Genomic DNA, 22,963 nt, shown 5'->3' with positions numbered 1-22,963 from the left:
CCGTCTCTGTCACAATGTCAACATTGCTACACAGGCGACGACGATGCGTAACATAGAGCTTATGATGTGTCATTTCAGTTGGTGTTGTCGGATGGGAGGCGAGACGATCTCACGATTCGAAGACATCTAGTAATTTAGCAGTCACAGGGTTGATCCATTAGTCCTTTTGTTACATAACCTGACACTGTTGCACTATTGCAAACACATCTCTATATGTTGGCCTTTTGAACCAGCCCTTATTACTCACACTCCAGTTTTGCCTATGTTTTTCCAGCAAATCTAAGGATTCAAAGTCTCGAGCGCGCCTCTCTAATAATAATATAATGATAAAACAAAACAGAGTTAGAATGAGTTTGTACAACTAATGAGGACCTACAGGGCAAATAAAATCCAGTAAGAAAACAATGAAAAGGCAGACATGATTAACTTTCTCTAATCTTTGAAGCCAAGCCCACCTCCACCCCCATACCGACAGGTGGGGGGGTGGAGATAGTCTTTCCCCTGGTCTACTCTAATCTGGAGTGCCTCTGCAAGCTGGCAAAAGACAATAGGTGAGTTCATGTCTAACTCACTGTTTTGGAAGGAGCAGAGAGGCACAGGCTGCAAAACAGCCAAGTCATCTGTTTCTCATCAAGGCCGGCCTACCAGGGAGTGGGCTGAGATGAGAGGCTCAATTTATTGGAAAGTTAAAAGGAATTACAGGGGGAGTGAGAATGAGAGCTGTGGTGAGTGTATGTTCAAATACAACACACACATGCACGCGCACACACACACACACACACGCGCGTGCGCGCGCACGTGTGCGCGCACACCCTCACACACACTACCCCTCTCTCCTTCATACACACAAACCCTAATTCAATTGAGTGGTGTGTAAAATAAAGTAAACGGACATAAATCCAGAGTTGAGACACAAGCCTGTGATGCTCATGCTACTTCATCATAATGTGGGGAAATATTCTGAGAGCAAATCACCTGTTGAGACAACCAACTGAACAGAGAGTGGCAGTTTGTCTTATGGGACCATTCTGTGGGGTATCGACATAAAAAAGCAGGGGGGAAATCGCCTCATAACAGATGCAAGATGCTTTATTAGTGCAACGCAACAATGTTGGTGGTAATTGTTTGGCACAGCATGGTGGCTCAGTTCCAGTACAAAGAAAGAGACAAAACAAACATTACAGCATGTACAGAGAAAACACACAAGAGGTCCAGATGGGGGGGCTAGCAGGGGGAGTCGAGTGTTCTGACTGCTGTTGGAAAGAAGCTGTTTTTGAACCGGGTGGTTCAGGACAGGTCAGAGAACATAAAATAAAAAAGGTGGGAAAGGTGTTTTGTGCATTATATGGTTTCCCATCTTTTCCACTTTTTTTATATAATTTCTTAACACACTCTAAATACACAAAAATTTAAGAAACACAAAAACGAGGCCCACCCAGATAGACTGTCAAAAGAGATGGGTGGAGTGTGCCGTCACCCAGTGGTGTGTGTACTCCTGGTTTGAAGCCTCTAGCTTGGCATTTTGGGTGTTGCCATCTTGGTCCACGCGAGACCAGGGCCCCGTTCCAATACCCATACTTCCATACTATTTAGTAGGCAAAAAAAGATTTAGTATGTCCCAATACATAGTATGTCAGATGCAGTATGCCAAGAGTACCAGGATGTTGTACTACATCAGCTCCTATTTCGGAGTATGCATCGATGCATGCTGCTTCAGCCAAACTTCCCCACAATCCTTTGCGCAGCAGGAAGTTATGTCTTCTTCTTCTTCTTCTAATGTTTTATGGCGGTTGGCAAACAACTTTTTGTGCATTACCGCCACCTACTGGAGTTACGTCGCACTGACTGAGCTGCATGTTCATGAATGAGATAATTAACTTTAAGAAAGCCTTGAAATATGTTAAAACCAAACAAGCATGGTGTGTACCAAAACATGCATATCTTGATTCCTGTTTAGATCTCTGACTTAATGTTTTTGCTTTATTTATTTTATTTTGTTTATTTGATTGTCTGTTCCAATTTTGTAAATGTTTAGTCTGAATTTTTTGTATAATGTACTGTTTGTTACTGCCAGACTTTGTTTATTGAATAAAAAAAAAAAAAAAAAAAAACTCAAATGTGGCGCTGCGGACGTCGGCGGAAGTGAGCAAGAGGTCGGAGTTCAGGAAGCTCACGTGACGACAGATGTAGTGTGTCCCAATAGTATGCATTTTGCATGCATGCTGCACACTACAATCCATACTTTGTGAGGGCAGCGGCAGTACATACTACAAGAAAGAAGTACAAGTATGGGTATTGGAACGGGGCCCAGGGCTTTCCCACAGAGCTGCATCTCCGCCTGCTATTGGTCCATGATCACTGGACAGTTGACCTGTCAATCACTCCCCATAGACTGCTTTATCGTCAATTTTATTCAAAATGGGTCAGTTATATAAAAATTCACCCCCCGTACAGTTGTCATGAAAGGTGAAATTAGCAATAGAGACCAAAACCGTTTTTGTTTTTTGTTTTTACCAGGCTGAAAACATGTTTATTCCTGCTGTAAAGTCGGGCATTTTAACATGTGGGTGAATAGGATTGACTCCCTTTTTCAGCCAGCCTCAAGTGGCCATTCGAAGAACTGCAGTTGCAGTTTTTGGCACTACCACATTGGCCCTGATGCGACCACGCCAGACTGCCCCCTCGGCTCCACCTCGGCCTGAAGGTGACCAACCTCTGACCCGAGCCCCCCTCCGTGTATTACAGGGCCTGAGGAGCAGGGGGCTCACCTCCCTGACGCTGCCACTCACACTTTGAAGCCCCCCCTCCTTCCCCCCCTCCTTACGGACGACAATAGGCCTTCATTAAATGCCCTCCCCCTTCCTTTTATCCCCCCTCTTCAGTTGTGGTCAGCTGGCTATTTCTGGCTCGTGTTTGAAGCCTTTCATATGGAAGACGTGTGTGTGTGTGTGTGTGTGTGTGTGTGTGTGTGTGTGTGTGTGTGTGTGTGTGTGTGTGTGTGTGTGTGTGTGTGTGTGGGTTGAGGATTAGCATATGAGAGCCAGGCCTAATGAGGTGCACACCTGAGAATCTGCACGTTGAATGAGAAAAGTGGAACGTGACTGAAGACACTGCAAACTGCAATGAAAGAACAGAGCGGAGGTCAATCACAGCTGTAACGTGGGCTAGAATGGCTCATTTCCCTTTCTCACTGAAAGCAAAGATTTCAATTAGTGGAGGAGAGGAGTGTGAGGGAATAACAAATCAGGTGCTGTCAGTGTGATGTAGTGGTGAAAAATGAAAATGGTGGATAAACCACTACTCCACAGACAATTGCTGCTATAAGCACACACAAATTACATTTCTATCAGTTTGAATTCATTCTGTTTTTAATTTTCTTGAAATGGCCTAATTTTATTGTCATTTATGCCTCTACTTGCAAAATTGTGTAGTATGAATTCATATAACAAAGTTTTTTTTACCAGTGTTATAAAGTGGGTAAACTGTTTTCCAAATAATGTTTTGTTCAGATGGGTTGAGTCTCCAGTCTGTGCGTGCATATGTGAATAATTAGGCTAGTTACACTGTAATTCTTCACCCTAAAAACCCCGGATCCAAAAATGTAAACAAAGGAATTCTATTACAAAATCCAGAAACAGGAATAAAGTTATCAAAGCAGGATCAAGTTTTGTGTGACACTTCATCCAAATCAGCACAATTGTTGAATTGTGTGTGTGTGTGTGTGAGAGCGGCTGTGTGCTCAGTGCAGCGTGAGGCAGCTGGGACCAGGCTGGCAGAATCAGTGCTGAGCGGTTTCATTGTCACGCCACCAGGAAGCACACTGCGTCTCAGCACTGCTGTAAATTGGTTTTGTCACAACAATGGCATCAAAAAGTTCACTGGAAATTGGCTGGCGATGGTGGGGGGCCGGGCCCATTGTTTTGGGGTAGGGGCGGGGCCATCATTGTCTAAAGGAAGACCCCCTGCCAGGCCGGCCGCAACTCAACGCCGCCTCGTCTTTTCCCGACAGTGGTGAGATGAGCGTGCGTCCCGGCCACGCTTCACGCCACGTCTGTCCTGTTTGTTTTCCCCAAGATCAAGACCTCTCTCTCTCCCAGGGAAAACTTTCACAGCAAGCGACTGCAACCCTCACCCCTAGACTCAGATCTCTGTCCGCGTCTCAACCCTCACCCCTAGACTCAGATCTCTGTCCGCGTCTCAACCCTCACCCCTAGACTCAGATCTCTGTCCGCGTCTCAACCCTCACCCCTAGACTCAGATCTCTGTCCGCGTCTCAACCCTCACCCCTAGACTCAGATCTCTGTCCGCGTCTCAACCCTCACCCCTAGACTCAGATCTCTGTCCGCGTCTCAACCCTCACCCCTAGACTCAGATCTCTGTCCGCGTCTCAACCCTCACCCCTAGACTCAGATCTCTGTCCGCGTCTCAACCCTCACCCCTAGACTCAGATCTCTGTCCGCGTCTCAACCCTCACCCCTAGACTCAGATCTCTGTCCGCGTCTCAACCCTCACCCCTAGACTCAGATCTCTGTCCGCGTCTCAACCCTCACCCCTAGACTCAGATCTCTGTCCGCGTCTCAACCCTCACCCCTAGACTCAGATCTCTGTCCGCGTCTCAACCCTCACCCCTAGACTCAGATCTCTGTCCGCGTCTCAACCCTCACCCCTAGACTCAGATCTCTGTCCGCGTCTCAACCCTCACCCCTAGACTCAGATCTCTGTCCGCGTCTCAACCCTCACCCCTAGACTCAGATCTCTGTCCGCGTCTCAACCCTCACCCCTAGACTCAGATCTCTGTCCGCGTCTCAACCCTCACCCCTAGACTCAGATCTCTGTCCGCGTCTCAACCCTCACCCCTAGACTCAGATCTCTGTCCGCGTCTCAACCCTCACCCCTAGACTCAGATCTCTGTCCGCGTCTCAACCCTCACCCCTAGACTCAGATCTCTGTCCGCGTCTCAACCCTCACCCCTAGACTCAGATCTCTGTCCGCGTCTCAACCCTCACCCCTAGACTCAGATCTCTGTCCGCGTCTCAACCCTCACCCCTAGACTCAGATCTCTGTCCGCGTCTCAACCCTCACCCCTAGACTCAGATCTCTGTCCGCGTCTCAACCCTCACCCCTAGACTCAGATCTCTGTCCGCGTCTCAACCCTCACCCCTAGACTCAGATCTCTGTCCGCGTCTCAACCCTCACCCCTAGACTCAGATCTCTGTCCGCGTCTCACAACTCGAGACTGAGAACTCTCTCGTTGTTAAAACTGGGTGGAAACAATTTGAGATTTAAAAAAATAAACCTGCATCGCAGAACCAATCCAGAGTCTTTAGGGCGGCCCTTCAAGCAGAATCGTGTGCTTGTAAACGGATGAAACGGAATTAAATAATGTAACGCTGCTCTGGACATGCATTCTGAATGTTCTTAAAAAGTTCTCTCCGTGTTACAAACTGACTCTCTGTCTCTCCAGTTTGTTTCACTACAGAGGATAATGGAGGGGGGGGGGCATACTTTCCGGTAACGTGACAAAGGGGCGTAGGTCTGTTACGGGGCGTTCTCGACGCTGTTCAAACTAGGGATGGGCATTTCTAGCAAAAACACTATTCGAAATTCGCTGGCCAAATTCGAATTTAATTCGAAATTCGAAAATAAAAATAAAAATGTAAAAAAAATAAAAAATGTTTTTTTTTTTTTTTTTTTTTTGAGTGAAATGTTGCATTGTCTCCCCTGATTCTAAGTCTACGGCTTTATTAATTAATATAAAAAGCTTCTGCTGTGGATTTTTAGCTCAAACAAGCATTGCACCACTGAAGTAAAGAACATGTTACATGACATTGACATTTTCTAAAATAAAAAACAGTTTTGACAATCATGAGTGGTTCATTAAATATTTAGTAGGCTCAGGTCTGAGTGCCAAAGGGGTGCCAAAGTCACCCCCTCTCCCTCTTCATGGGATTTCATCCGCCATTCATTTTTCCATAAACCTTGCTTAAAATGCTTATAAAAATAGTTTTACTTGCTCAAACCAAGCGATTTGACTATACTTAGAATCAGGGGAGACAATGCAACATTTCACTCAAAAAAAAAAAAAAAAAAAAAAAAATTTTTTTTTTTTTTCGAATTTCGAATTTCGAATTTCAATAATAAAAGTCGACCTTGATAATAACAACGATTATTCGAAAATTCGAAATTCGATGCCCATCCCTAGTTCAAACTACTATTATTTGAAGTTCCCGGGCGATTGGTAGGCGGAGTTCTCCAATTGTCTGTGAGCCGAGACTACCCTCACCCTCACCCTATAATAATGAGGGGGGAAAGAACTACCAAAATCACTATTGACTATTTCAACAAGAAGATCAGTATTTATCTTAGTGGGAATTGTTTCAGGCAGATTTGACTCTTGTGCTGTTCAACATCCCTGTGCAACAAACCAAGGTGCATGTCAGATAAAGGCTTTCAGCTATATGCATCGCAATTGGTTAAGTGAAATTTAAAAAAGTGTATTCTGTCACCAGTGGATTCTTTTCAACCAAAATCCAAATTGAAAGGTCCTCTTTGTGTGTGTGTGTGTGTGTGTGTGGGTGGGTGGGCTTCCACTTGTGTTCTTTAAATAAGGTTTAAGTGGAGACCCAACTTCAGGAGGATTTAATAAACAATACTGTAGTTCAAACATTTGCCTTGTGTCGTTGTGTGTGTGTGTGTGTGGGGGGGGGGTCCATTGTGTCTGAGAAAGCTCATTGTGTGTCTCGTACAGAGAAGACCGATGTAAAGTCAATCTTCAGGTTGCCTGCGAGTGGGGTTGCAGCCTCTTCCCACCATTGATAACAACAGGCAATCAGTTGGCCTGTCTGGACACGCAGCCTCCCCTAAACACGCCTCAGCCTCTGTGGAGGTGACACAATACGAGTTGGGAAACAGCCGCAGGGCTCTGCTGAAAGGGCAGAGAGGCCCCAGTCCTCCGGCAGCATCTCTTCTCTGGAAGGCGGGAGGGAGGGAGGGTGACTGATTTACACCCACACCAACACATGATCTCCAGCGGGGACGCTGTTCCCTGTTCCCTTCTGAAGTGTATCCATCCACCTCATTCCATGGCGCTGACGCATCCTCCTGCGCGCTGACTCACTCAGTCATCACCCCCCGAACGCTCCCCGACAGATGGAAACCTTCTTTCCCGTTAAGAAACCAGGACTTGATGAGTTAAGCAGGGATTACGTTATTTCTAAATCCATACGTCTCTTCAACGGCAAAGCCGGCGATGATGGTGGACCGCCCGGCTGTAGCAAGAGACCTCTGGCGTGCCGGAGCTGCCTGCAACCTGATCCGCGACAGGTGGAGCTGTTTGGTCAGGAGACTCCAGGTCCAAACACTAATTTCGCCGCCTGTCCAAACAAACAAAGCTTTGCTGGGTGCCTCTGCCCTCGACTCGTCATCCTTCCCTTGCCTTGTTTGGAAACAAAAGAGTGGACTCCTCCAGACATCATCACACAGACAGTAAACAGCAGCAGGCACTCCATAAACAGCTACCTGCTCCCACCCTCACGCTGAACTGCGCTTTGTGAGGTCTCTGGGGTGTCTTCGCAGGCACACGAGTCCCTTTGACTCTTCATTGCGTGTTTGGGTGACTTTCTTCACATTCTTAGTGTGAATCAATGCGTGACCCAACGGCCTGGACAACGAAGCGCACAGTCTCTGAGACACAGATACATGGGCGGAGAAGATGGCACTGAGCAGGAAAGACAAAACAGGAAACGTATACCACTAGGATACACACACTCACCCCGGTTCAAAGATTTCCCATCCAAGGACCAAGGACTGCTATTATATTGCTAGTGAGTAATCTGTCTCCCACAAGGACCCAGATGCCCCATGCACAACTATGCATGACTTTACCGGCGCAGACACTTTGCAACAGAGGCTTTGGAGAGTGAATCACAGGCCAGCCTACCTGCCCTGGTAGCAGGAAGTCAGCTGGATTTTGAGAATGAATCACAGACGAGCCTACTTGCCCTGGTAACATGAAGTCAGTCTGTGTGGATTGGAATGCGAATGTGTCTTAGTGGCATGTTTGCTTAACACTCACGCCTAAAATATGGCCTCTACACGGCTTGACAGGGCAGTGACACAATGAGGAATGGAATGAGTTATAGACATATGTTTTTTTTTTATTGTGTCTGTTATGTTAAAGATGAGCAAATACATTTTGCAAGTTAGTCTGGCCCACAGAAGAGCACTTGCTGCAGGACTGTGTGCAGGACTCATCCATAGTTGTCAGTTTCAGCAGGTCCGCCCAATCACCAGCAGTGGTGTCTGTCTTCCTATAGCAGAGAGGCTCTAGAGGCCAGTCTGGCCAATCAGCATGTCCAATCTCCTCAACCAAGATGCAGAGAGCCCATAACCATAAATCCCCGGCCCAGGAAACACACCCTGACCACAAGCTCGCACAAAAACATCCTTCAGCATCACAGGCAGGGAAAGTTACTGCCCAACAAATCTCTCTTTTCTTCCTCCTGAGAGCAGCGGACCATTAAAGCATTATGGGCGAGGACTCTGCTTTGCTGTCGATTGAAGGAACCACCCGCAACCATTTGTGAAGTGGCCACTTAGGTTGGCACAGTGGCTCTTGTCTACGGGGGGGGGGGGGGGGGGGGGGGGGTTATTTGTGGTCAGTCGCTATTGTTGGATATGTTTTGCACAGACTCCTCTCCTGGTGGCCTATACGGCTAAGTTACACGCTCTTTAAACCCAATGATAACTGAAAACCTTCCTCATTCTACCAGGTGTATATATACCTGTCAATATTATCACTGCAGCGCATGTGTTTAGTTTTATACTACTCAAGATTACTTTGTCTATGTCCTATATATATATATATATATATATATATATACTGTATATATATATACCGTATATACTGTATATATATATATATAGAGTATATATATATACTCTATATATATATACTAAAGGACATAGTCATCTTGAGTAGTATAAAACTAAACACATGCGCTGCAGTGATAAGATTGACAACTGAGTCCACACAAAAAAATGCTTACAATGAATAACAAGCTAAATACTTCAGTCAACGTGTCCTGGTAGGCCGACACCCACGCAGTTTCCCAAACATTTTTTTTATCATATGCTTCACTTAAAGAAGAGGCTGCCCTTCAGACAACGGCACAATTGGAGACAGGCACTGTGCGAGACCGAACAATGCCGTCCAACTGGAGCACAGCCAGATCTTATCAGTGTCACGATGACACCGACAGCTGAAGAAAGCCATGGCATTCATGGTGGAACACGGGCTTGCGAGTCAGACAGACGTCTTCCTCTACGTTTAAAGACATTTTATACTTCTAAGTTCTCGCCACATTGCGTTACACTGTAAACATCCCAGAGATGACGTTCGTTCAAACACACTGACTGCGCACAATGGCCACTATACATCGAGTAAATAAGCTTTGAACTGCAAGCTCCACAACTACGCTGGGAGATGTTTGCTCAACCCTGGAGTGGAACTGTAAAAAGTGCTGGTGCAAAACACTTTTCTTTTTCCACCTGAAGGAACCTGGACTTCCAGGAGCAAAGAAGCCCTGAAGCAACGAGCCTCATCAGACTGTGTCCTGATGGCTATCTGCTGCTGTAACTACAACAAAAGCCTCGAAAGGATATCGGCTTGATCTTGTTTAGCCTTGTCGGCCTATACTATCCATAACTTCCACAGCACATTATCAACAAACATTCCTGCTTGATAATGGGGGCAAACCACTGAGCTTGATGCAACTATTTTGTGGAAAATTTCAATACATTCTGGCAGAGAAACGACATTTCTACGCTAAATTTATGGCTGTTATGTTCCCTTGCGGTCAACAAAGTAAAGGCAAAACAGGGATGCATTGACCTAAATGGGGCCTGTGCTGTGCCTAGTTCTGCGGTTCCATTAGCCTCGGAACTTGGAAATCTCAGCTGGCGAAGGATGTCGAAGTTGAACGCGTTCCAGTAAAACAACTCGGAAAACCGGCCAAGTTAGCTCTAGCCAGGCTAGCCATTGTTAGCAACACCAGTTGACACAATGTCAGTTACCCAATCGGCCCCAGCTAGGGAATCGGTTATGCACATGCGCGGGCATTCCGCCATCTTGGTTGAACGCAACATAATATCCAAGTTTGTAAAACAGTGATATTTTTGTAAACTTCTTAACATACAGTAGGTGATAGAGTGAAACAGCATGTCTCCCATGATGGAAACATTTGGTTGTGCATAGCTCAGATGGGTAGAGCATGGCATTGATTCCCCCAGGGGCCATCCATGCAAAACATATATGCAGATCATGTTATCAAGATACGTTGTGTAAATGCAAATGGCATATATATAATGCTTTGTTTCATCTGCTGCAAGTGCTGCCATCCTTACCCTGAGATATTCCCTCTGGACTCACTCTACACTCGAGGCATCCATTTTCCAAACTTTCCCAGAAAAACTGAAATGAAGGATGATCTTGATAAATGTATAGCATATATTTTTTTGACTACTATCTATACTATCTTTAGATGGTATTTGAGTTGTAGATACAAGCGCAAACGTAAATGTAATAATTATTCTTAGGAGCGTTTCCATAGTCAATCCGCCTCACACCTACCATTAGTCTATTGAAGGCACTATAGCTACAAGTGAACATTTGTTCTAAAGGAATGCAGAGTATGCAGGAGAGTGGGGGGATGGGAGGGGGACAGCGGCTCGCCTCGGCTCTGTGCGGAGGACTCCTTTTTCATCCTGATTAAAACCATTAACCAAGCTGTCTTTTGCAAAGCAGTGTAGACACAACCGAACATTTCTGACTTTTATTCCCACTTTCATTATAAATCACTCTGTTCCTATACTGTACACAGTTACTACCGCCGTCCTATTGACTTCAAAGACATTTTACGCTTGTTCTACTGTTGCTCTGTGCGTTGTAATCTGGCTCTTGATAAAAGCATCAGATTAATGCCTACATGTATTGTGGAAAAAAAAGAAGAAGAAAAAGTTAGGCTTTAGTTATCAACAATAACCCATGATAATTTATTGAGTGGTTTGAAGTACCATCACATGGTTGTATTTCTGTGGGGGATTGAAAAAATCTTTGTGGTGTATTTTGTTACTGCATGCTGTGCACTCATGACTGCATGGGCTCATTTTCCCATTCTTGCTGCTGCTCCCTACCTCTCCTTTCAAAGTGATTGTTTATACAGTATTATTATTATATTATGATGATTATTATTATAGTATTAGTATGCTAGTTGATAAAATAACAGGTTCACACCTTGTTGTTTACCATACTAGTTACATTCCACTGAGATATTACAGCATGTATCCCAATGGAAAGTGGGGCTGTGTTGTGAGAGGGTAAGGTCCAGTGGTCAGCGCTGTGTGTGTTGGTGGAACGTGTGAGGCGGACAAAGATCATCTTGGGACAACGGGCAGACAGGGACAGGGGTCATCATCTAATCAAAAGCTCCAAGAGCCTTGCATTCTTCTCTCCAGTTACATCCCTTGACAGCTCAACGATTGTTGGAGAGGCAACTTCACACAGCGCAATTCTTACTAGAGCTCAGACTGAGGGCTCAATTATGGGAGAAAGTTTAAATCTACAGTGCAATCTGACCTCGGGACGGTCGGGAAACCCATAGGTGTAACTTAGTGGGTGTAATGCATGTGGTAGGTCTGGTTGACTCAAGCGTACTATACGCTCCGGTGATTCAGTTCCCCCGTGGCTCTCTCCGTCAACCCGGCACGCTGCGTGTGTGCGCTACTTCCAGCGAAAGAAAAATACGAAGAAAAACAAGCAACATCTCAACTCTGCAAAGTGTCCATATGAAGAGAAGCTTGGAGGCTGACGCACTGATTCAAACCTCCCTCGCTGCAATAGGAATGCGAGCCTGCCCGATCCCAATGAGGCGCAGGCCTTTCAGAGGGGGGGGGGGGGGGGAGCATTGTGTGGGTTTCACACCGTACTCCAGTGACAGACCTGTCCAAATATGAAAAGAATAACACGAGAGCTAGCATGTGCGACGCTAACCCCCTCCCCGACCCGCCCGCCTCGTTCCTGCTGCTCTCAGCTTTCTTCAACCACATGGATGGAACCCTGCTGGCTGTTTTTCCTCTGCAGCAAAAAGCTGACACATGCCGCTAACCCGCACAGCACAACACTATGGGCACAGATGTAGCAACGCGCTAACCCTGCCCTGACTTAACTCACTTTGGCCACCGTTTCATTTGAGAAATTTGAGTTTACCTGCATTTTTTAAGCCGATAGAAATCTTGATTGTCTAAATTCAGGGCAAACATTATAGCGGGTAAAATTGACATAAATGAAAATAAATCTGAATTTCCTTTGCTACATTCCTCCTCACCAGTGGGAGTTCATTTTTAACGGCCGTTTCAATTAACCGTTACTTGAGGAACCATAGTCTCTTTGTGTTAAGTTTTGTAGTGATAAACTGGGTCTTACAGTGTGAACAGCCCAATACAGGCCTTATAGAAGAGCAAGTGCAAATATGTATAAGAACAAAAAAAAAGATTATTCTGTACAGAAAACTAACGTTAAAGGTGTAATCTGAATTTTACCACTCAAAATACAAAAGAAACATTTGTGGAATACACATTAGTATACTAAATAAATTCAAATGAAAAATGGACTGCAATATATTGTCATAGATAATACTGCAATGTATTGGTGGTATCGTAATAAACATTTATAGCATGCTCTTAAATTTTTTCGTCTCTGCAGGCGAGTATTTTTCACCATTATTTTGAACTTCTTCTGCTTATCCATCTAATGGGCTTATAGCTAAATAGAGACCTACTTTAATTGAGTAGAATGCAGTCCTTTGTGTGATGCTTTTCCAGACTATGCAACCTGCCTGACCGCTCAGACTAAAACAAACAGGTCATTAATCCAATCCAATTATGGATGCAAACTCTCACAAACACACACTAAACTCGACTCGTCATCCTGGGAAAAGGAGATAGCCTTCAGTTACACAGCATCATTAATTATCAAATCACCATCGGCTAGTCATCAGCACTGAAGATTTAAAAAAAAATCCTCACAACCAAAAACAGAATTCATGTTAGCAGAGGAAACACTGTGAAGATTATCAAGTTGCCATCGGTTAGCATGTGACTGAACGTTGCAGCACGTACAGCATGTGCAGCAAGCTTTGACTCTATGGGAAAATTCACCCCAAAGCAGATGTGTTATCCCTATACGTAGTCTCCGTGATCATTTCAGTTATTTGAAACGTGGAAAAACTCCTCGCTTTAAGGCAGAAACAAGAGAACCAAGGCGATAAACGTCTGTGTCTGTCTTCCAGAGATACAGTCAATCCGGGAACTGCTCCAAGGCCAGAAAATAGGAGGCTGACTTTGTGGTCACTAACATTACTCCGGGAATGAGTTTACTACTATTGCCATGGATCATAACAACAACAACAAAATTCCATGCAAAATCTCAAACAAACATTCTACGATTCACCAAAGTCTGTGTATTGTTGTCTTGGACGCCATGAAGACTAGCTGTCGTCTAGGCGTCAGCTAATGGTGATCGGTTTAAAAAACAATTAAACAAATAAACAAATAAGTCTGGATCCTTTGCTTAGCTGTTGATATTTATTTATTTATTTATTTATTTACGGTATTTATTTATTTATTTATTTATTTATTTATTTATTTATTTATTTATTTATTTATTTATTTATTTATTCAGACAAAGCTAGAATTCAAGAAATGTTGATTTATGATTCACTCATGATCTACTTCCATCTCTCTTCTCCCTACTGTATGTTGGTGTGTGGATGTCAGAGACACCTGGTTTGGCTTTCAACACTTCCAATTTATGGGAACACAGGAATGGTGAGAGTAACACAAGATGGAGCAAAACCCAACTCGCCCACCAGAGGCCTGTACTACGAATGTTGTATTAGAAGATCCAGGATCTGTCCCTTGATCTGGTTTGTCTAAACCAGATCAGCTCGATTGTAGTTAACTTGTACTACGAACGTCGATTGGCACTCGTTAACTCGAACCAGGTTTTTCTAATCAAGCTGACAGCGCGTGCACATGAAAATGCCCGTGCACTGGAGCTCGTGCCCGCAAAAGAGGCGTGGTTTTTAACAACTGCCAATCAGAGTGCAATATGGACTGCTCCAACTCCGACAGCTCCAGACACGCCTATTTCCTCATTGAATGAAACCGCAAATACAAATCTGCGTTGGATATTATTACTGTTCCCGAATGACTGTCTAAAGTGACCACTTTTATCCACACCAGTAATTTATTTGAAGAGCGGTTTCGTAGGCTATCTACAGCTCTCTATCTACAGTCTTTTGTGGAAGCAATGTGTAATCTATCTCAGTCCAAAATCCGTATGTAGCTATAGACCATTTAGGCTCAATGAATAATGATGATCCGTGTCTGTACTTTGTAACCGTCAAATAAAATAAAATAAAATAAAATAAGATAAAATCAATGTGTTTAGTCACACTGATTGAATAATTCCTATAGGCTAATCAATAAAAAAAAGAATGATAATAAAATAAAATAAATGCTTCTGAACTGAATCGACACGGTATGTGCGGGCATAGATTTCATTTATAAAAAATAGTCTATTTTGTGGTCACATGGCTATTGTAATGTCAGCAGAGTCGCATATCTCCATATTTCATATAATGATGCTGGAAATATGAAGTTCAATCACATCATACAGGCCAAAAGCAACAGAGTTGCAGCTGCAAAATGCAGGAGTAGCCTAGATATGAATCATCTTAATATGGGATCGCCTGTGTGCAGGTGATCCCATATTAAATTGCTTAGATGTAGTAGGCTGTATGACCATTTCAATTCCAACCCAACGTCAGTCTCAGCTCCGTTGCGCACACGGCACCGTGCGCTTTGGAGACGTTTATGTAACCTTTTTATGCCGGTTTAGTGATATGTCTCCACTCACTATTCAGCTGCAATCGATCAGCGGGGTCAAACAACGTATCTAGGCTACTTGAGAGCACAAAAATGAATATATAAAAACATATTCCAAAGTGGTAAGTAGGGCTTAATTAAAATGTAGCCTGCAACAAGTGCAAGGCTTTAGTCCTTGGTTAATTCAACATTACAATTCGTGCTCCTTCCTCGTCCAGAAAGGGGTTGGCCATTTTTCCAAACTGCTGATTTGATTGGTTCGTGGGCGGTGTATTTAAGGTCTAATCTTATCCTTGCAACTTAACCTGCTGCGGACCAGGTTAAGTGTGAAGCATAAGTTGCTATGGAAATATATGTCGGTAAGAAGTTAACTTGCTTTGTAGTACGGCCAAACCAGGTTTAAACCTGAAGTTACCTCGCTAAACCACTAATCTTGCTTTGTAGTACAGGCCTCAGGGCTTGACTTTTGTTACCTTGATATGATGAAGACGATTGTGCATCAATATAAAATTTGGACTATTAGACAGCAAATCACATCATTACAGCAGTTTGTATGGCCGATGCCCACCAAACCCCTGTCACTGAGAGAAGAATAACAAAAATAAAACTATCCGCCCCAATGACAAATAGATATTATAGGGTCATATATGGGCTGATTTCATGCCCACCCGCTGAATAAGAGCTGTTCATGGGGAGGCAAATATCCTAAATGTTTCTGTGACGGCTCAGAGGAACACTCTCAGCACGACACCAAGGCCTCACTCCTCCAACCAGAGGAATGGCTAAACAACACACTCCCTCTGCCTGACCTGCATCTAGACCTGTGTGTGTGTGTGTGTGTGTGTGTGTGTGTGTGTGTGTGTGTGTGTGTGTGTGTGTGTGTGTGTGTGTGTGGGTGGGTGTGGGTGTGTGTGTGCATGCATGTGTGTGTGTTAGCAGTAGCGGTAGGTGTAGTAGTAGTCAGTGGAAGTGTTACTTTATCGATAACACAGTGGGAAATTCCGCTGTCACTGAAGCACCTGAAGTGACACAACAGTCAGGCGCCATAACCCACAAGACAGGGTGATCCTAATACTAATATACATATAAACATACAGTAAATCAACAGCGGTGTGAGGTCTATGCTAATCTGAAGCCTAACAGTACTGTAACACACCTCTAGTACTGAAGCACATCACGCTATAAGTTAACTGACAGTCCGCAGGTTGGCCTAGCTGTCACTGGTAGCTATTACCTACATCACGACGACCTTTAGTTACCCTACCTACCCTAAAATAAAAACACTTTACAGTAATACAATAGCGCATGAGTGCATGGATATTTCAGTCTATAGAAAACTGATACTAGCTCTATGATTGAAAACCTCCAGTGAGGAAAATGTATACTCCTGATGTCTGCACAATGTCCAAGGCACTACATCCAGTAAGGAGGGACCTGATGAAGACTTGATGGTCGAAATGCATTGGCTCTACGTCGCCATGACAATAAAGCTGTTTAAATTTCATTCTTCCCTCATTACTGGATGTCAAGTACCCTGGACACTGCAGCTGCTTTTTTCTCACTGGAGGTTTTCCATCTTAGAGTCAGTATCTCAGTTTTCTTTAGATTTGATATGAACACCTATCAAAATAAATACAGTACTTCACTATTTCTTCTTAATCTACAACAGCACCACGTGTTGCTTCTGTCATTTTAGAGACTGTTTAGCGTGAGCGTCTCTTCTCGGTTGCCAATTTTCTCCCTTCTTGTATTTCACACCTGATGTGACCTGTTATACTGCACCGCATGTTTTTCTTTGAAAGGACAAATCCACTCTAAAAACATGTTTACACTTTGAAAAACAGCCAGTAGTGATCTATCTTTCATTTCTGGGATCCTTTTGGTGTATTTCTCCCATTCCTGCGGGTAACTGTCCAAATGTAGATGACGTGACATCACATTGAGATAATGGCATTCGATCAATGGTAAACTGATCAGGTTTCAGTGTGTCAGTTCCTTGGAATCACAGAACAAATGGCTTCTTCCTAGACTCACTATTTGACACCGAAGTAGAAGAGGAAGAGAGAGCAATTTCTCCACCAACAGTAGTCTCAATAGATATAATATCACTTATTCTCTCCCGCTCTTACTATGCTATCGCTGTCTCCGCGCCTACACGTATAACCTACAGCTGAATGCGACGAGTTCAGGCCCGTTCTCTGGAGTTTGTCAAAGGTTATTCTGGGAAATGCAGGTAACCACTAAATGAAGTCGATGGAAGTCGTAATTGCAGAGGGTGAGGAAACAACACCTCATCACAAAATAACTCCTGGCATGCGCTGAGCATCTCAGACCGATGACACATAACAGCGTAAGAGTATCCGAGGGTGGATCTTTCCATTCAGTGTGTCCGTTTGGGTCGTTACACTCTACCCCTGACCTCTGCAACCTCTGTGTCAACACCTCCGCATTCCAGCTCCTCCTCAACTCACCTTTAGACTGGAAAGCCTCCTTGAGGCTAAGCAGCACGTCGGCGAACCTGCGCACATCGTTCACCAGCTGCATAACGTAGTCCGGGTCCACTCCCGGGGCGCCCACCATGCCGGACCCCAGCCCGATGCTGCTCAGAGGGTTGGGGTGCCTGGGGCTGCGGCCCATATCCCAGGTCTTGGTGGATCCGGCCGACAGAGATCCCGTGTGGGGGTTGGAGACGTGGCGTGGCAGACCCTGGGCGCGCTTATTCCCACCAGCACCGCCTCCGCCAGCGCCGCTGCTGCTGCTGCTCTTCCGTAACATCCCGGCGGGCAACACTGCTGCCCGCGGCCAGGCCGTCCTGTCCGGAGGCACCGGGCCAGCTAGCCCCTGAACTCACCACTCTGCCCTGCTCCCTGGATGGCTGGCACTGAGACAGGAGGAGGAGGGGGAAAGGGCAGGTGGAGAGGGTGAAGGATGATGAATGAAGGCAAAGATAGATTCACACACATTCTCTACAAGCTCAATCTACTACTGAAGGGTTAAGGCCGCCTACTATTATGTCTAGTATACACGTAAACAAAGTTGTACTAATCAGCAATTGTATTTTCCTAACCAACAATCACTACAATATCTGTTGTGGGTCTGCGGCACTCAATGGTTACAGTGACCTGGTTTACAGTGACCTTATATACAATACTATATTTTTTCCGTTTATATCTTCTGTGACATTAATTAATTCCTATATGTCTATAAAATGCCCTATTAGGGTACTATAGGATTTTACTTGGTGTATATTATTTATTTATTTAGTATAGAGCTGTAAAGTTTAGTGAACGTTTACTGTTATAGGTGTGTACACTATCCTTAAAAAAAATAACAATACAATGACATAGCCTAGGCCTACATTTACGTGACGTTATGGGTCTTTTTAACGGCGTCTACACAAAAACAAAACAGACTACCTGTAATAAACTCAAAACAGATTTTTAAAAAGACCAAAAAGAGACAAATGCACATGGGATAACTGCAATTCTGCTGCAACAACACAAACTATACGACTTAAGTTTTCTTTGTCCAGACAATTTCAATGAAAACTGATGATGTGCTGAGGTAATAAATATCTAGGTTAGCTACCCGGGTCGTAAAATGCCTTGCTGGCAATTGAGATTTTCATCCTCGCTATCAAAAATACGCTATATAAAACTCACCTGCTCGGCAGTTTATTGGCATAGTGGCAAAGATATCCAAACAAAATGTTGCTTAACATAGCTGGTTAAACAACAAAGACATTTTCGTTAAAAAGTAACATCAACAAAGGCTGAAAGTTGTCCGTTTTGGTTTTGAGGCACTGTACAGAGAGAAGTATCAGAGCAGCCCACAACTCTCCCCGTTTACGAGTGGGATTTGTCACATGACGCTTCCAGCACGTTTTGATTGGCTGCTCTGTGATGCCTTCATGTACGGTCGGAAATATTGTAATTACGACTTTAGCGCACACGTACCGACCATTGTACCGACCGTACAGCTCCATGGTACCGGCCAACACGCACGGCTAATGGAATTATTAAATTGATTAGTTTTTACCGGGTGACGTCCCGTAGCTTTACTGTTAACCTACAGCATGTGTCGTGGACCATTAAAATACTCATTGACTACGCATCCACTCCAAACAGGCTGGACAGCAATAACACCTGCATAACCTTTTATTACAGATATGTCTATTCAAATTGAATGACCTCTCTGAGTTTGCTTCAGATACCTCTAGGCCCGGGGGGGGCATAGGTACAACTTAGCTCCACACCGTTCTCCTTTCGTTCACTAGTGATTTGTTTGTTTGAGGTGCGCTCATTTGGTGCGCTAGAGAGATTCGCCTAGTGTCCTGGATTCGCCTATGGGCATGTTCTGCCTCTGTACTTGTAGGGGCGTGCTCAGCTCCGGCCGGAGCCAGTACAGAGCACGCCCTCTAAGTACGGAACACGCCCATAAGCGAGAAATGGATAATTAAAATAATACACATAACGGTTTAAATTGAAATGTGACAATGGTAACGTTATTTTTTTTAACTTAATCGTAAGATTCACATTTTTTTTTACGTAATAACATTAGCCTACTCACCCCTAGGTGGTTATAGGTGATTAGCATACTATGGATAATAATAATAATAATAATAATAATAATAATAATAATAATAATAATAATAATAATAATAATAATAATAATGTGAAGCTTTATTGGCCTTCTTTAGAGAAATATTCACTTCTCTAATAAACGGACATCAGAGGTCAGAGTTCAGCTAAACATAGAGCTGATAGGGACTTAAGATCAATCTTAAGTATAGCCTACATTCAGTTATGTCGACATGCTAAATGTACTGGGGGAAAATGTAGTAGTTGTGCTTTCACAGTAAACAAATAAATATAAAAAAAAACAAAAAAAAAACAGTGTTGCTCAATTGTTTCATAAATTTCACAAAGTAGGACAACTTTTGAAGGTCAACTATTATCGAGTGGATTATAATTGAAGATGTGAAATTATAATTGATATTGTGATCATGTCATTCAATCACAACACCATACGAAGTAGTACCACTTCCACCTAGTGTACAAATGTAGGATGAGCAAGACTGGGGAAGTTGTAGCCATAGATATCTATGGTTGTAGCTAAGCCCCTTAAGGCCCCCCCCCCACCCCACCCCACCCCACTTGGACTCACCCACTTATTATGGGCTGTCAAAAGAAACAGTCTGCACTCTCCGCAATCACACACGTCCCATTCTAGTTTACTTATTTACAGGGTTCCTAGACCTTCTTCAACATCAAATTCAAGGACTTTCAAGGCCTAATTTAGCAAACCAGCCGGTCACATGAAGTCACATTTAATTTCGTTCTACCAGACCAGGTGCCCAAAATCCTCAAATGGCAGTTTGAGACATGGATCAAGGTTAATTACTGTTACAACACAGAGTTTCTATAATGAGAACTAGCAGAAGCTCACAGACAATTAAAAAAAGAGGGCTGAATGTGTGCACACTTCTCAACTGTGCTGTTAGTTGCAATTGCAAATGACAGAAATCCTCCGACTGCGTTTTGACTTGCCAATAGCTGGAGGCGAGTGAAATTTGACAGAGGTGGCAATTCACAAACTTCAAGGATTTCAAGGACCCGTGGGAACCCTGATTCTCTTTGCCCAAAGTTTCCCTTTTGGTAAAGACACAGATTTTAATTCAAGTGAATAAATACAAATCATCCATTTACATGGTTAATCAGTGTTTTGTCTTTATTTTAATATACAAAAAGATGGATGTACTCTCATCTAGTTTATATTTCTAAATGTTTAAGCTCACAGATAGTTACCATTCATACTGTTTTAGTGAAACCAACACACACACAAGCGCCCCCACACACACAGTTCACATAAACAGGGAAGATCACACGATTCAGTCCAACATTCACTCACACCACAAGAGAAATGAACAATATTTTGACTGCAAATCAAAAAAGAGGATTTTGTTTTCACAGGATTCAAACATGAAAAGGAAGAAACCCTTTACATTTGTCAAGTAAATATATACACGATAATTGGTACTCTTTTTCTTTTTTTTTTTAGATGAGACTCTCCATGTTAGTGAGTGTTACTAACGAGGTACTGCATGAGGTAACTGGTTTTTCTGTTCAGAAGAGCTGGGTGTAAGACAGCATTTTGGAGCAAACAAACCGATCACGGCGGAATTTCCTACGTGATCGCTGTTTTCTGGCACAACACGTGAAGGCACCTGGGTCACGTTCAGCTCAGATCAAACATTTAATCCACAGCACTTTTCTATCTGGAGCTTTTCTCATCTGAACATGATCCAGGCGTGATGAGATGTACTTCATTAATCCAGAGGAAACCTGCCAAGTCACAGTTTTATGACTAGAGCTATATGATATTCAAAGGACTATTGCTGTATAATAAATATTGCTGGACCCATAGACCACTCGCATGCCATTATTAGGCAATTCCTAATGGGGCTCCATTATCAATCGTGGTTATAAACTACGATTCCCATACACCAAAGACTTTATTGTATTGACGTAGTTTTCTTTTGTCCTTTACCAAGACCACACAGGAGCAAGCATTACAGACCGCTGCAGACCTGCTCAAAGGACAGCAGACGGGCCTGTGTCTTGTCCAACTTGGCTAAACTATCACTGAACAGGTTTGAACATCACATCAGCGGGTTAATATTGAGGTAATACTGTTCAAACTGGCATCTTACAGGAGGGGGCGTCGCAGGAACAACCTGATTGGACAGAAATACGCAGAATGACCATGACCTCTCAACACTGCATTCCGTGGTGGTGTCACGGTATGTGTTAAGATTACGTGCCAGGACCACGACCTGGACCACGACCGGGACCGCTGCAAAATTACATTTCACATAATTTTAACAAATTCTGTGACACCAGGGCCGAAGGCGGGGTTAAGAGGTCGTGGTCATTTCATCTATTTTCAGAGATCACGTTGCAATTGCACAGTAAAGCCCCCCACACTCGACCATTAGGGTTGTCGTTTTTTTTGCCGATAGGGACAATCCAACTCCACACTCAGCTTCCTAATGCAAGTGCTACCTACACATCTTCTGACCCAGAGGAACTGATACCATTATTATCATAGAAATCAGTAACAACCACTGTTCTTGAAAATTCAGGAAAATATATATATAATCACAGGGCTAAACGTCAAAATGACTTAAATATGGGGGGGGGGGGTAAAGGTGAGTCCCTTTCCGCTCATGTGAAATGAAAACAATAATGCCCTGATATTGTATTAGGGAGAGAGAAAAATTAAAATCAGTGTTCGGCAACTGTGTACACAGGTCTATTTACAAGAGGAATCTGCCTCTGTGTTCTTTTTAGGTTTGTACAGCATTAACACCTTGACAACCACTGGTCAGGCTGTGTTAAAAAATAAAAAAAAATAAACTCCACAGACAAGAGGCCCAACCGGCAATCAAATATCTCAACTACTAAAACACAATAAAAGACATAAAACAACTTGAGATATACATGTAGAAAAAGCCTGAGGTACTTGTCAGAATATCTGAGGTCAGTCTGGAGGAGTAAGCAGCAGAGGGCTTACCTAGTCGAAAAAACCAAAATCATAATAATAATAAAAGAATATTAGCCTCACATCATATCATGGAGAGTTATCACGTTAGCGTTATATTAACAAAGAACACATGTACATCTACAAATCCTTGAGTATCCTGGGGAATAGTCACAGCAGCATAACGGACATTCAATGTTATGGTATTCATGTTATGGTACAACTATGGCATTGCATTTGAGACAAAGGCAACCATTAGAGCTCTCTCCTTGCATGACGTACAGTGACTGAGGTATCTGGGACTGGTGTCCAACTGAGTCTATTGAACAAACCACCAAGGAAATTTAAAAAAAACAGACACGTTGCTTACTCAAGTATATGGCCCTCGCGAGGATAAACCCCAACTACCACGATTCTCACGTTCACACACAGACACACACTCTCTCTCTCTCCCTTCAGTCACACTCCCATCATT

At 43.6% G+C, this 22,963-nt stretch overlaps 1 protein-coding gene across 1 annotated transcript in view; it reads right to left on the bottom strand.

Moving 5' to 3' along the window:
- Positions 1–18,729, bottom strand: part of LOC310796627 (rho GTPase-activating protein 29-like) — a 45,535-nt gene extending 26,806 nt beyond the window's left edge. The window contains exons 1-2 of the mRNA XM_083658848.1: positions 18,609–18,729; positions 17,418–17,827 (exon numbers count right to left, since the gene is read on the bottom strand). Of these exons, the coding sequence (XP_083514974.1) occupies positions 17,418–17,721 (304 nt within the window). The 5' untranslated portion in view covers positions 17,722–17,827; positions 18,609–18,729. The remainder of the gene's footprint in view (positions 1–17,417; positions 17,828–18,608) is intronic.
- Positions 18,730–22,963: the final 4,234 nt, after the last annotated feature.

The sequence above is a fragment of the Poromitra crassiceps genome (genome assembly GCF_964638095.1).
Source record: "Poromitra crassiceps genome assembly, chromosome: 23".
NCBI classification, from domain to species: domain Eukaryota; kingdom Metazoa; phylum Chordata; class Actinopteri; order Beryciformes; family Melamphaidae; genus Poromitra; species Poromitra crassiceps.
This window is presented reverse-complemented; position numbering and strand designations above follow the sequence as displayed.